This window comes from Toxorhynchites rutilus, chromosome 2, assembly GCF_029784135.1.
Source record: "Toxorhynchites rutilus septentrionalis strain SRP chromosome 2, ASM2978413v1, whole genome shotgun sequence".
NCBI lineage: Eukaryota > Metazoa > Arthropoda > Insecta > Diptera > Culicidae > Toxorhynchites > Toxorhynchites rutilus.
The window spans coordinates 87,218,316-87,233,947 of record NC_073745.1 but is presented as its reverse complement, the minus strand read 5'-3'; the positions used below and the strand labels follow the sequence as shown (position 1 = coordinate 87,233,947).

The window sequence follows — 15,632 nt, the reverse complement described above, 5'->3', positions numbered from 1 at the left end:
CGATCTATTGAGAAATGCTCTAGTTATAAGCGTTCCAAATCTTGCATTTTTTCCTACTTGTTCAGTGCCTGGATTTCCATTTCACCCCCTATATCTTCCGGTTAGACGTAGTCCTACGTCAAAACACAAACTTTATTATGGTAGCCCTGACCGCTATCGTCCTGAAAATGTTATTTACAGTTTTTTTATATTTACCGACATTTTAAAACTATCTGATGTTCATTTTTACAGAATGTTTCGAGTGTCGGCGCAGAACTCTAATCGTATGTTTGACATTTCTTCGTTTTTATATATTTTCGGTCTTATCACAATAATAAATAAAAACACGTACAACTTGGGCTGATCTGACGAAGTTGCAGTTCTCCGTGCAATATATTTATTTTTACCATCTTTGAAAATGGACGATAATCCCAAAAGCAAGCCGGAGGGTGGCGAACCCGATGCTGGATCCACGTCGGGGACTTCCAAAACTCCAAAGCAGATTTATTTCGAGCTTCTCCGCGCCTGGGTTCAACACGCTCAGATGCAACAGCAAATCCAGGCCTTTTTCCCATACTATCTGATGAACAACTATCCACAGTTGTTCCAAGCAAATGGTCAGTTCCCAAACGGGAGCACAGCTGGAAGTGGAGTGGCGCTGGTTGCTGGACAGACCGCAGCGAACGGAACGGGTACTGCTGTGGTCGCTGGCAACCAAAATCAGGTTCAGGCACAGAATGCTAACCAGAGAAGAGGGGCCGAAACGCTGGATCCTGCTCGTCAGGAGGAAAGTATGTGCATGTTAGCTGGTTGTGAGTTGTTAAATTTGCATCATAACTTTTTCTTTAAGTAATCAATCGAAACGGTGGCTACGAGTATGTAATTGCTCCCCTATGGAAGCGTTTCGTAGCGGAGGCGATCGATATAATTATAATATTCTTACTGAAAGTGATGACAACGATGGCATTTATTGATTTCTTCGACATAAATCTGTGAGACGGAATTCTGATTCATTTTATCATGACGGTGATCAGATTCGTTCTCTCTCTTTTAGACTAGACATCGACTTCGATGCGATCCGGAACTCGATCGAGGAGGATTACACGGAATTGTTGCATTTCACCTCGGAGTTGATTTTCCTCGAGATAATAATTAAGCTTGCGGTTTGCGTGTACGAAACGATGTGGACAATTCACGGCCAGGGACAAATCGGAGGCGCAACGCCGGGCAAAATGCTGATGGGAATCCGAATTGTGCACGTTGAGGCCGTTGTGCTGTTGGAACCACCACAGCCTGGTTTTATGTTGAATAATCAGAACCCAATAAAGGCACTGCTGTATCCGGCCACAAATCCAGGATTTAAACGCGCTCTATGTCGTTCGGTAGCTAAGAATGCACTGATTGTGCTTTTCTTCCCGATGTGTTTCCTCATGTTTTTCAAGCACAATCGGACCATGTACGATATTCTTACCAAAACGATTGTGGTCGAGGATAATCCGGCACCGGTGTTGCGACGGCGCTAGGTCATCGTGGGTTCTACTGATCATTTAGCAACGTATTTTGGAATTTGTATTTGATGAATTTTAATATATTGTGGAAGAGTATTGTCGGCAAATAAAATGGGACTGCGGGACTGTCTTGTATGATTGATTTGTTAACTACTTCTTGTGATAATGAACATGTATGTTTTGTAGAATTCATTACCAAACATTTAAGTGATGAAATAAATTTCCTTAAAGTGCGCTATATGATGAATATGCATATTTCTTCTTATTAAAATGTGATTATTCAAACAAAAATAAAATAGAAAAGGAATCAGAGCACATTAATTATAAATTAAAAATTGTAACAAATTTTAAATTAAAAACTAATTCCTGCAACGCTTGGCTGCTAAAAACTGATACTTAGAAATCATGCATATTCATGCCGTTGCAGAATTGGTTTCTTGCGATTAAATTGACTGTGCAACTTAATTCGTTCCGTTTTCTACATAAAGACACATTTATTTGCATAAAATGAATATATACATTATTGAAAGTATTGGCCAATGCTTGTGCTGCTTTTTTATTTTTTCGTGAAAGCTGGAGTTTTTTATACATAACATATTCAAAAATCAGCGATGTGTTCATTTTCGTTGCTGACTTGCAAGAAAAATTCCCACTTTTCGTGTGGTGTAGTATTTTTTCAAAGAAGACTAATCAATTTAATATGTCGATCATCTGAATCGGACGTGCAGTTCAAAAGTTATGAATTTTTGAATTAAGTCATTTTTGGAAAACATTGTTTTTTTTCGGATCACCCCAAAGATGGAAACGACCACCCTAATGAAAAATAAAAAAAGGGTGTAATATTTTGCGAAAATGGACAACACTACCACATTTCATGAATATCAGAGCACTATATTGGTTTGGCATGGAATGCTTGTTAAAAAATACTAATAAATGTAGATAACTGATTAAGTCACAAAAGTTGTGCCAAAGGAAAACACATAAAAAGTGGTATTTATAATATTTATCAACATTAACTTGTTTATATACAGTCATTCCATGCCAAACCGTGTAGTAGAAATAGTGTTTCTCAGATTTCCGTGGAAAGTGAAAAAAATTGAGCCTTGTCGTAAAATATTACACCCGTATTTTTAATTTTTTTTCATTAGGATGCCCGTTTCCATTTTAGGGTGGTAATATTTTTCAAAGAAGACTAGCTCATTGGCTTCAATTTGATATGTCGATCATCTGAATCGACCCAGTACAGTAAATATTCACTAACTGGGCGAGAAAGGAAGACCAGTTACCGATATTCGCGTTTTAACTGGGCCGGCATGTTAAACGTTAAATAAAATCGAGGGGAACTACAATGAATTGTTTGATTCGCGTTGATCATGAAATTGGATAAACAAAAGGATTCCAATGGAAGTTTCGCATTGAGTGCTACAACAGATATGAAAATAATTTGAGGAAATTATTTTTCTGCTATTTAATCAATGTTTTTGTCATGCGAGAATAATGTCAATTTTCATAACATTTCAAATTACATTCGAATGCCCCTCACAGCAAATCTTCCATTTTAATATGGCGTTGATTGTTTACGAAATTCTGTTTTTTAACTGGTCCAAGGACCAGTTAACGTTCGTCCAGATAAAATACGGACCAGTTAAACCAGGACCAGTTAGCAAACGATTACTGATGTTCAAAAGTTATAATTTTTTGAAAAAATACTACTTTCCTTTACTAAAAATAGACCCTCAAGGTAATTATCACAGTTCGGACAATGATGTAAAGGAAACTATCGCGTCCTGGGTTTGAGAACTCTGGGCCGCACCGATTCTTGCCAGGTCCTGCTCTACCTAGTCCAATCACCTTGACTTCCGTTGACTATGCGTTTTCTGGATATTTTACACGATCAAAATTATTGACAATAAGTGTCATCAATATCGTGACAGCTAGGCTTTCGACATCCGATCTAACCTCAATCAATATTTTGCCACCTTACACGGTCAATATCGCCCTCAACCCGAAACAACGAAAGTATCCGCGATGACGATGGCGACATTCGAGTTTGGGATCCAAACTATGCTCCATCAGATAAGAAGGTTAAAAGGCAATTTTCGATTGGTAAAACTTGAATGAAAATATCTGCTTGGTATTAATTAATCACTTGAAGGGCGTAGTCCTAACGCTAACTTAACCTATTTCCTCTGAATCTTCAGATATTCCTACTAAAATTTATTATTATAATATAACGTCAATTTTAGAAATAATTTTTGCATGGGATTTTCTCACCACTTGCTGAAAAAAAGGGATTTGCATTCACATAGAATACATTCATAATTCATAATTTGATTCCCGGAATAAAGCGCAGGAGAAAACGACTGCAACAGAAACCACCGCTTATAAAATGTGTAGTAGGCTATAAATATTGTGGCGCGGTATTGTATTTCAAAACAAGAATTAACCGGGCAAACGTATCGCCCCAGGCAAACGTAACGCCCCGGGCAGACGTATACCGTCCGACGCTCGCTAGAGCTCGGTCGGACATTGCTAAAGGATCGTATCCTATGTTTCAAACTAACCGGGCAATCAGTGGATCCCAGGTTTGCGTGCGAGACACCGCCGCTTCCGACGGCGGGTCGGCGGTGGACTCGGATTGCGTCATCTTGGCGGCATGGGCCGCCTCGATTCCTTATCCTCGCCAAATGGGGACTTCGTCCCCATTACATTGTCCTCAGAATAAATTTCGAAAAACGAGAACAAGAGAATAAATTTATAATAGAAATGTGAGGCACATGATGTTTTTCCCGCGCCAAATATTTCTAGCCTACTACACTTTTTCTAAGCGGTTGTTTCTGTTGCAGTTGTTTACTGTGGCGATTTATTCCGGTCACCTCATAATTTACACTTTATAATCCGTTTTTCCTTCTCAAAAAAACCTCATAATACTCGCTTCACAAATACAGACTGTTCCTTTCAGTTTCAGAGATGCCAGATTATTTTAGTTTACGAAAATATATGCAAGTTAAGCAAATGTTTTTGTTCCATAAATAAGACTATGACAGTAGAACCCCGATTATCCGCGAGCGGGTGATCCGTCCTGTGAATTATTCGCGACTGCGAGTTCCATAGTGTATCAATAGGTCTTTCCGGAATTTGTTAGTGAGTGGTAGGCCCATGCTCTTTTGTTGTGGTCATGACTTTTACATTATTTAGCTACAGGTGTACACGACGTTATAGATGGATAGTTTAATGATTTCTGTATTAATAAAACATAGTTTTTATATTGAAACATCTTTTTTTGTGTTTGCATCTCTCTCTTAGTCCTTTAATGGGTCATCTGCGATTTTCGTTATTCGCGGTGAATTTGCCTGACTATGCCGCGGTTAATCGGAATTCTACTGTAGCTTAAATTAACACATTATGTTTTCTCATTTGTAATTTTCCCAGATCTTCTCATTCTCCACATTTTATAGCGGAGTGTGAAGAAACACACAACTTAAGGTGGCCGTACACTGTTTGCCCGGAGGTCAAATATTTGATATATTTTGACAGATAAAGTTTGATTTGATATTTGTACAAACACTATTTTGTTTGCCACTCTTAAATATTCAACAGTGTTAAACAATGTCAAACACCGAACATGGATAAAATCGACTGAAATATTCAAGGTAACCTAACCATGTACCGACAGGTTCGAAGAACAGACTAAAAAAGTATTCGAGGCATCCAAAAATTGAATATTTGCTTGTTGTGTTTTGTGTAGCATATATTTGATCAGTACACGTCGACCAAATTTTATCTGTCAAAAAGAGTCAAATATTTGGCTTCGGTCAAACAGTGTATGAGCACCATTAGACTAAAGTGCATTAGTTAGCGCAAAGAATGACCGAGTTCAACGTTAAAAAATTCCTAACACGTTGTTAATTTTCATTCACTTTCTCATCATCACATTGTTAGTTCACTTTGAGGTTTTGATTTGTATCGTGAAAAGTACTGTATTTTGCTACTTAAAGTAAAGTAATTTACATTTAATGCGACATTTCTCTAATTGGACAGACCTGTAATGCTTTCGTTTATGATTTCTACAATTTCAGAAGTTTATAAATTTTAATTGCAATCGCAAAAAAGACTAACAAAAATTAAATGTCCGCTTGCAAATCTCAGTCTGGAAGTTCGTGAGGTAAAACGTCAACATCATGCATCCATATGAAATGTCACGATATTGATGCCCAAAAATCAGAAAATCCGGATTTCTGCGTTGTCGGCCATTTTCAGCTGTCATTATGTTCTCAAATGTCATCATATTGTCAATAAAGTTGACCGTGTAAGGTCCGCTTTCGAATTTCACTATTGCCAAGAAGGATTCTGTTTCAGCCTTGTATTTAGCCTTGAACGCATTGATCCCAAACCCAATCAGTCCTGCTTCTTCTTCTTCTTTTTGGCTTTAAGAGGGTTTAAACTTTTCAGTTCATTCGCCTCTAACATCAGTCCTGCTTCGTGTTTTAGTCGGGCATACAAGCAGTGTTGCCACACGTACAGATTTATCTGCCCTTAGAAAAATCCTCGGTCGAAAACTACTAAATACATTTGGTAATGCAAAATTAGTAGAATGTACAAATTTTTTGTACATATTGTCAACAAACCCGCATCCCTACCAGAGATTAGTATATTTTACTTGATAACATTAGTAAGCTTGGATATTGTCATATCTGAAAACTGGTTAGAAAAGCGCGTATTAACCATTTTCATTGTTCCCATAAGGCAATACGGAGGTATAATAAGGATATAACTCTGATACGTGCATTTTCGGCGAGAAAATGTAGCCGATATTGGGCTTCCGAATCATGGTTCTGCTTGACATATGTGTTAATTAGTACGGTCGAAAATGACTATAGATTGGTAGTATTTACCAAAAAATTCGTTATATTTACTAATTATTTCTCTCAGTGTGGAAGGTACAGTAATTTACATTTAATGCGACATGCCGAGGCACCACTCAGTGTCGCATTAGAGGAGATTGTGACCTGTAATTGGACATTCGCGCTGACAGTGGTCAGTGTCGACTTCTGGTGGCGACTTTCAATTCGGGTCCCGAACTAGATAGTGTAATCTCTATCAGATTAGAAGGCACGAATCCAGTTTTCAAATGTTAAAATTTGAATGAAAATTTCTACATCATGTTATTTAATTACTTTAAACACGTATTTTTGACTCTTATTTAACCGTTTGTCTATACATTTCTGATATTTTGACTGAAACTTTTCATTATATATAATATGAAATTGTCTTCAAACACAATTTTCGTTCGAGATTTTTTCACCACCTGTAAAAAAAGTGTATTTCATCTCAAAAGAATACAAATTCGATACGGATAAGTTAATTTTTATTCATTATTTTAATGTTGAAAACGTGTCCATTCCGCCTGAAAATTAATTACTATCTTTAACGCTCCCAAAATCGTGAAACGAAGCTCAGTGCCGTCAATGCGAATATCAACAAACACAGCACAAACGAAAAACAGAATGTGAAAAACAAGTTAGAACTAGAAAAGAAAAACAGCAAAATGGACTCAACTTTCGTAGACATTGGTGAAGAATACATGCAGGCAGAATATTTAGATGAACATTTAGAAGATGTACTATCGGCCAACATTCATTCGAGCTGTTCTATTGCTTTAGAACAAATCACTGCCAGTGAAACTAACAGCAAGCCCGATAAACATAACCGTCCAGTGAAATACAAGAGACGAAAGTATAATGTCCTCACCATCAAAGATAAGAACATAGTCTTGGACCTGCTAAATTGTGGTAAGACTGTTCTACAAGTGGCTGACGAAACGGGCCTTCCACGGTCGACGGTTTACGGAATCAAGAAGCAAGAAATAGCATTGCGGCATTGCAAGACGATGGCCAACAAAACGATCCAGTTTCGCAAACGGATAAGACTTCCGACGCATGTATTGCTGAATGAAGCCGTCTTATTGTGGTTCTACGGAAAACGTCAGAAACACATACCGATATCAGATGCACTCTTATGTGAAAAATGCAAGCTTCTCCCTGAAACATCGTGCATTCGTCGATTTAGAGCAAGTTATGGTTGGTTACGTAGCTTCAAAGCTAGAAACGGGATCAGAACGTTAACTGTCTCTGGAGAGAAACTTGACACGGATATTGCTGCGGTTGAACCGTTGAAGAATAAATTGACAGAGATTATAACTTCAAACAACTATAGTGCTGATGATATTTATAACGCTGATGAGACGGCATTAGTTGTAAAGGCCTTGCCTTCAAAGTCATTGGTTAGTTTTAGCGAAAAAACTGCACCCGGACGCAAGTCTTTGAAGGAGCGACTGACAATTACACCTTGCAGCAATGCAAGTGGTAGCCACAAATTACCATTACAAGTGCTTGGCCGCGCAGCAAATCCTAGATGCTTTAAAACGCAAGGCGTGCCTGATGGGATACACTATTTTTCAAATAAGAAAGCGTGGCAAACTAGTGCGACGTTTACTGATTGGTTCTACTCCGTCTTCGTTCCTGAAATCAAACGGAAGGCAGCTGCACAGAATAGACCGGCTAAAGCGCTTCTAATTTTAGATAATTGCACCGCACATTGCAGTAAAGATAAGTTTCAAGTGGATGACGCAGAAATTCAGGTGATCTTCCTTCCTCCAAATGTGACAAGCATTCTGCAGCCTATGGATCAAGGCATCATCAATGCTTTTAAGGGTAACAATGTCATTACATTTTCGAGTCCAAGATAGTGAATATTATTTTTATTTTTTAGTTATCTACAAATCGAATTTTCTGCGCCGTGTTCTTTTGGAAACTGACAGCGATTGTCCAGTCACAGAAGTTATCAAATCATTTAGCCTTTATGACGCTATTCAACTAGCGACTGATGCGTGGGCCACTATAACTCCAGAAACGATTGCTAACTGTTGGCGCAATCTCTTAAGTGTCAGTCAAGATCAAAACTATAACTCGTTCAACGATTTCACAATTTCATCACCAACAAGTGACCCCCGCGTGTTGCTTTCTAAAGTAGTGCAACTCGTTGATCCAAACTACGTACTGACCGAAGAAGAAGTTCAAGAATGGCTAAGCAACTCAGACAACATAGTGAATAGTGAATTGTAATTAGGTATATGGCATGATAACAAAAATACAAAATAATTGATTGTAACACCATAAGTTGTCTTGATTGGAAAAATGGTTGAAACACTCTTAAAAATTTATCGTGTTGTAAAAACTCGCACAATGGTATATTCGTGTTGACGGCATTGATTTTTCACTTTTAGTTTATCGAACTGTTCTTGATAATCGGGCTGCTCTCGGATTAGCATTGTAACTGTGCCTCGTTTCACACCCATTGCTGCTCCCGAGTCTTTCCGACTCGGCGTATAGCAATATGGGATATTGCGTTTCTCACAAACAGTTGGCAAGCGACACATGATTTCCACTTTTCTGCAGCGAAAATAACAATCCTGTAAAAATTGAGATGCGAATTAGAGACTTCCGATTAGATATATGACTTTATTAGACTTTTTTGTAAATTGCAACACCCATTTCAACACACAATATACACATTGCTTACCCTGTTTCATTATTCCGCGGACGCACTTGAACATCCCTTAATCCATAACATAAATAAGATTTGTGTTTTGAGGCTGCAATGAATTAATATAGATAAGAACACGCGGAAATAGCATTAAAATATCCATCTAAACCTTTTTTGGTAAGTTTATGAATGTTCTTGGTTAATTCCTTCGGCGCCATGGGCTGAGCGATTGCATTCGTATTTTTAAGTTTCACGTATCCTTCCTTAACGATAGTTGTGTCGATTTCGGCATCTGGTTTCTTTACCTTTATATTTCCCATTACTATCTCGAAATCAGTGGATAGTTTTGTTGGCCAACGCCTTGCAATGCCTCAATGCCATTTCTTGCTTCTCGATTCCGTAAATTCTCGACGGTGGAAAGTGGTTCGTCAGCCACTTGTAGAACACTCTCACCACGATTTATCAAAATGTTATCTGAGTCCATTTTGATGTTTTTCTTTTCTGGTTCTAACTTGTTTTTCACATTCTGTTTTTCGTTTGTGCTGTGTTTGTTGATATTTGCGATGACGGCACTGAGCTTCGTGTCACGATTTCGGGAACGTCAAAGATAGTAATTAATTTTCAGGCGGAATGAGCATGTTTTCAAAATAAAAATTATGAATAAAAATTAACTTATCCGTATCAAATTAGTATTCTATTTAAATGAAAAACACTTTTTTACAGGTGGTGAAAAAATCTCATACGAAAATCGTGTTTGAAGATAATTTTATATTATATATAATGAAAAGTTTCAGTCAAAATATCAGAAATGTATAGACAAACGGCTACGTAAGAGTCAAAAATACGTGTTTAAAGTAATTAAATAACATGATGTAGAAATTTTCATTCAAATTTTAACATTTGAAAACTGGATTCGTGCCTTCTAATCTGATAGAGATTACACTATCGAGTTTTGTCCCAAATCGAAAGTTGCCACCAGACGTCGACACTAACCACTGTCAGTGCGGATTTTTCTCTGTCCAATTAGATGTAAACATGTCCAATTAAATGTGTCGCATTACAGGTATGTCCAATTAAAAAAATGTCGCATTAAATGTAAATTACTGTATATATATATATATATATATATATATATATATATATATATATATGTATATATATATATATATATATATATATATATATATATACAAAATATACAATAATATACAAAAGACAATCTTACGTGCATCGCGATGTACAAAATATTAATGAATCTATGAAAATTGACGTTAAAAGACATTTCTACAAATCCGCACACTTTTACAGACATTTCCACATGTTTAACAGACTTTCACATATTTTTACAGACTTTTTCTAAAAATCATCTGGCAACTCTTCGTTCCACTTTTTGTCGAATACTAGCTGTACCCAAGGCGCCTAGAAGTATATCCTAAGGTGAGGCCGTTTCGTCACTAAGTTGGTAAGGGGAGCGGTATATGAAAACAGTACGGAAGAAAGCAGAAGTGGAATTATTTGCCTGTAGCGTGAAAGAGACAGACTGATCACGAACGAGCTTCGTCCCTATCGTATTGTGTTTTGTTTACAAACAAAACACAGTAGACTTCCAATATGGCTAAAGAGTGGTTTTAGCAAGTTGGCCCACCTTAGGATATACTTCTAGGCGCCTTGGCTGTACCCTGCCACGCTTTGCTGTGGCACATTGTGGTGGCAAGGTTGAGTTGAATTTTTCATTTTTTTATGTTGTAAACAATCCTAGATGTGTTTGGTTGTTTTGTATATTGTATCATAGTTTGAGCTCAATCGGATCCGTACTTTTCGAGTTTTTACGCACACACAAACGAACAGAAAATTTATATATATATAGAGATTGATGAGGGAAATCGATAAATTTTAAATCACTTCGAAACACAATTTCAGTTCATGATTTTGTCAAACACGTGGAAAAAAGATGTTTCCATCATATAGGACACATATTCATTACTGAATAGTCGATTTTCATTAGAAGCTCAATTTCAGAAACGCACTCTGGTCATATATAAAATCATTTTTCTTCCAATTTTCCAATTTTTTATGTCGTAACAACACTTCTTGAAGTGGATTGTATATTGTGTACAACTTTGAGCTCAATCGGTTCCTTACTTTTCGAGTTTTTGACGCGTACACAAACGAACAGAACATTTTTATATATATAGAGATTTTCTAATAGCAGGAGTAAGAATTTACGTGACTGTGAGTTCGTTTGTTTTTATTTCGCTCGGAGAAATATTGTATCAGGGAAAGTGGACATTAAAAACGCGTTGCTCAGTGAAAGGCTGCCCGAATACGAGTGAAAATGTTCGCGTTAGCTTTTATCGTATACCCTCGGAAATATATTTACAGACGGGCTGAGTCGATTTTTGCGGAGACGACAAACTAGTTCCGAATAAGGGTTCTCGAATCCGTGGAGTAAGTACGATGTTTGAATTATTAAAAACCAAAAGTGTAGCAAACCTTTCACACACATTTCAGTTTTATTTTGATAGAAATACATCGTTACATTTCAACCGGAAAAGAAACCTCGTGGGAAACCGTAATGCCTTCTCCACAATTAAGCCGGTAGTTGACTCAGAAGATTACGTCCATCATCAACACGAAGCGCAGATTGCTTTACCGTTATATTCAGCACCAGGACTAGCGGATCATAATTAAGTGGATTTCATTCGGTCAGCCTCACTAGCAAAGCTGTTTTCACCGACGTTAAAAAAAAAAAAAGTCTCCAAAACATTTCACTTTTGCAATGTATGTACGTATCGAAATTCGCCAACGTCGAATTTTGCTCCCACATTGAAATCTTGGAGTGAACTAAGCGTGATTCGTAAGTTGTTTATATTCTGTCAGGTTCTGATGCCTTGCAATATAAGATGCTCTTTTAGAGATGTAATAGACAATTAAAAAATTGACGGAAAAATGTAGTTCGTTCATTTTATAAATTTAATTATTTTCGCCTTTGATAACAATACCTTTTTCATAGTGTTGATTATCATAAGAAAAATAACACTCCTGACCATTAGATCTTTTTTGACAGCCGTTTTGATTCAGTCCGCACTATCTAGGGTCATACTGGCTGGTTTGTCATTTGTTTACCATTGTCATTGTGTAATATGTACAAATAATTCAAAAATAAAGTATTTCAAAAATTTACTAATCTTTGGTAATATTTACCAAAAAATTCGTTATATACACCAATTTTTTGGGTCAGTGCTGTTATACATTTACATAAGTGCATACTTTGCTTTTGATCAACTGCGCCTAGGAGAATATCATAAGGTGGGCCAACTTGCTAAAATCACTATTCAGCCATCTTGGAAGTCTACTGTGTTTTGTTTGTAAACAAAACACAATACGCGAGTGCCGAAGCTCGCTCCTGATCAGTCTGTCTCTTTCACGCTTCAAGCAAATAATTCCCCTTCTGCTTTCTTCCGTAGTGTTTTCATATACGGCTCCCCTAACCAACTTAGTGACGAAACGGGCCTCACCTTATGGGCACCTTACACGATCAAAATGATTGACAATAAGTGTCTTCAATATCGTGACAGCTAGGCTTTCGACATCCGATCTAACCTCAATCAATATTTCGCCACCTCACACGGTCAATATCCCCCTCAATCCGAGACACGAAAATATCCGCGATGGCTAGTGGCGACAATCGAGTTTGGGATCCAAACTGTTTTCCATCAGATTAGAAGGCTAAGAGGCAATTTTCAATAGGTAAAATTTGAATGAAAATATCTACTTGATATTATTTAATTAGTTGAAGCGCGTAGTCCTAACCCTAACTTAACCTATTTCAGATATTCCTACTAAAATTTATTATTATAATATAACGTCAATTTCAGACACAATTTTTGTATGGGATTTTCTCATCACTTGCAGAAAAAAAAGTAATTTATATTCACATAGAATACTAATTTGATTCGGAAAAGTTAGTTTTCATTCATAATTTACACTTTGAAACTCGTTTTTCCTTCTCAAAAAACATCATAATACTCGCTTCACAAATACAGACTGATCCTTTCAGTTTCAGGGATGCCAGATTATTTTAGTTTGCGAAAAAAATATGCAAGTTATTTTATCTGCAAGCAAATGTTTTTATTCCATAAATAAGACTATGACAGTAGAACCCCGATTATCCGCGAGCGGATGATCCGCCGTGCAGATTATTCGTGAGTGCGAGTTCCATAGTAAATCAATAAGCCTTTCCGGAATTTGTTAGTGAGTGGTAGGCCCATGATCTTTTGTTGTGGTCATGGCTTTTACATTATTTTTCTCGTGTTTGCATTTCTTTTTTGGTCCTTTAATGGGTCGTCCGCGATTTTCATTATTCGCGGTGAGTTTACCCGACTATTCCGCGGATAATCGGGATTCTACTGTAACTTGAATTAACACGTGATGTTTTTTCACCTGTGATTTTCCCAGATCTTTTCATTCTCCAAAGTTTATAGCGGAGTGTGAAGAAACCCGCTCGCTAGCGCAAAGAATGACCGAGTTCAATGTTAAAAAATGCCTAAAACGTTGTTAAGTTAAAAAAGACTAACAAGAATTAAGAACCCCCGCACACTACAGACTTTTTTTCAGCCGACAGTTTGGTCGGATCGGCCTACGGGTGCAAAAACCGACCCAACTGAAACGGTGTAATGTGCGCACATGCATTCCTCTCCGTACTTATTAAGAAGCCGACCGAACTATCGGTCGACAGGTCAGTCTGCAGTTTGCGGGGGCTCTAAATGTCCGCTTGCAAATCTGGCAACTCAGTCTGGAAGCCCGTGAGATAAAACTTCAACATCATGCATCCATATGAAATGTCACGATATTGATGCTCGAAAATCAGAAAATTCGGATTTCTGCGCCGTCGGCCATGTTTAGCTGTCATAATACTCTCAAATGTCATCATATTATCAATAACATGGACCGTGTAAGGTCCGCTTTAGGATATACTTCTAGGCACCTTGGATTTTGATCACAGCTGAAAAAATATTCGTTTTTGCTGTCCTACCCCCTTGGGTTATGTATGCAATACCAACCATAAAAAAAAAATCTACGGCGCTGCGGAGAAGAGTTGCCATATACACGGGAATAATCGTATTCATATTCTTCCCTTGATACCGTTGATGCTTTACCCACTTTGAACTTAGTATTAAGCTAATGACAGTTTTCAATCAACTTATGTTGTATATACAGTAGAATCCCGATCATTTGCGAGCGAATGATCCGCGGTGCGGATTATTCGTGAAATCGAGTTTCTTTGTTCTCTCTTGGCCAAGTGGTTAGCGTCCCACATTATCATGCCGGGGGTTCGGGTTCGATTCCCGTTCTGGCTGGAGGATTTTTCGCCAAAGAAATATCTTCCGACTTGCACTGTGGCCACGCGTGTTCTAGAGCTTGCCACTCCAGAATACATTCAAGGCGTGTTTTTCGGTATAGAAATCTCATCTAAGTACTACTAATAAAAATGACGCAAGTAATCCTTACGTTGAGAAAGCCAAAGTTCCATTGGGAACGTTATTGCCATCCAAGAAGAAGAAGAGTTTCATAGTAAATCTATAGACCTTCCCGGAATTTGTCAGTGAGTGGTAGGCTCATGCTCTTTTGTTTTGGTCATGATTTTCACATTATTTGGCCACGGGTTTAGATGACCTTACAGATGGATGTTTTAATGATTCCTTTATTGATAAAACAGAGTTTTAATGCTGAAATATCTTTTTTCGTGTTTGCATCTCATTTTTAGTCCTTCATTGCATCATCCGCGATTTTTGTTATTCGCGGTGATCTAGCCAGACTATTCCGGGGATAATCGGGGTTCTAGTGTACTTATTTTGTCTTGGATTTGCATGCATATGTGTCGTATTTTCTAAAAATAGAAAGTTATTGGAATCGATGAATGAAGTTGATAAAATAATGAGTAACATTTGTATATGTGTAACGAAATAACCATTTTAGAATTAAGAAAAAGAAATCCATTATTTTATATTAGGGGCTGTCCACATACCACGTGGACAGAAAAACCACGATTTTAGACTCCCACTCCCCCTCCGTGGACAAGCGTGGACATTTACATAAAAATAGATAGTTTTAAATTTATTATCAGATACAATTTTAGTTTATGATTTTTCAAACACTTGCAAGGAAATGTGAAAATAAATATACAATACTAAAAATTTAATTTACGTTCACAGCTTTATTTCAGAAGTGTGCTTATTTCATCTGGAAATCTTAAAGCTTCCTGAGGTGTGGTTAGTAGCAACAAATATCCTTCAAGTGGATTGTCCCAGCAAACATTAAATCGCATAACAAGCGTATATACAACATCATATGCCTTAAAATTTGGTTGGCATATAATGCGCCTAACTGGCATATGCATGCATGGCACAATGCTTACCGAATTTGTTTGGATGAATATGCAACTTTGACCGGCTATAATAGCGACTTTTGCCATACTCGTATACGATTTATTACAGACATAGAAAAAAACAAATGGTGCAAAATATTTTCGTGAAATGTTTATTATAGCCTCACGAATCGCCATTTTTATATATGAGTATTTATGTTTGTAGAAATTAT

The 15,632-nt window shown here is 37.3% G+C and overlaps 2 protein-coding genes and 1 pseudogene across 2 annotated transcripts; 2 read left to right on the top strand and 1 right to left on the bottom strand.

Annotated features, from left to right (window-relative positions):
• Positions 1-288: 288 nt before the first annotated feature.
• LOC129768808 (protein FAM8A1) lies at positions 289-1,722 on the top strand. Its single transcript, XM_055770697.1, has 3 exons — positions 289-770; positions 830-971; positions 1,034-1,722. Exons 1-3 carry the CDS (start codon positions 398-400, stop codon positions 1,500-1,502), a joined length of 984 nt encoding a protein of 327 aa, XP_055626672.1. The 5' UTR covers positions 289-397; the 3' UTR covers positions 1,503-1,722.
• Positions 1,723-7,035: 5,313 nt separating this feature from the next.
• LOC129765898 (jerky protein homolog-like) lies at positions 7,036-8,611 on the top strand. Its single transcript, XM_055766337.1, has 2 exons — positions 7,036-8,200; positions 8,259-8,611. Exons 1-2 carry the CDS (start codon positions 7,036-7,038, stop codon positions 8,609-8,611), a joined length of 1,518 nt encoding a protein of 505 aa, XP_055622312.1.
• Positions 8,612-8,618: 7 nt separating this feature from the next.
• On the bottom strand, positions 8,619-9,583 carry LOC129770915 (H/ACA ribonucleoprotein complex subunit 2-like protein; annotated as a pseudogene).
• Between the last annotated feature and the right edge of the window lie 6,049 nt (positions 9,584-15,632).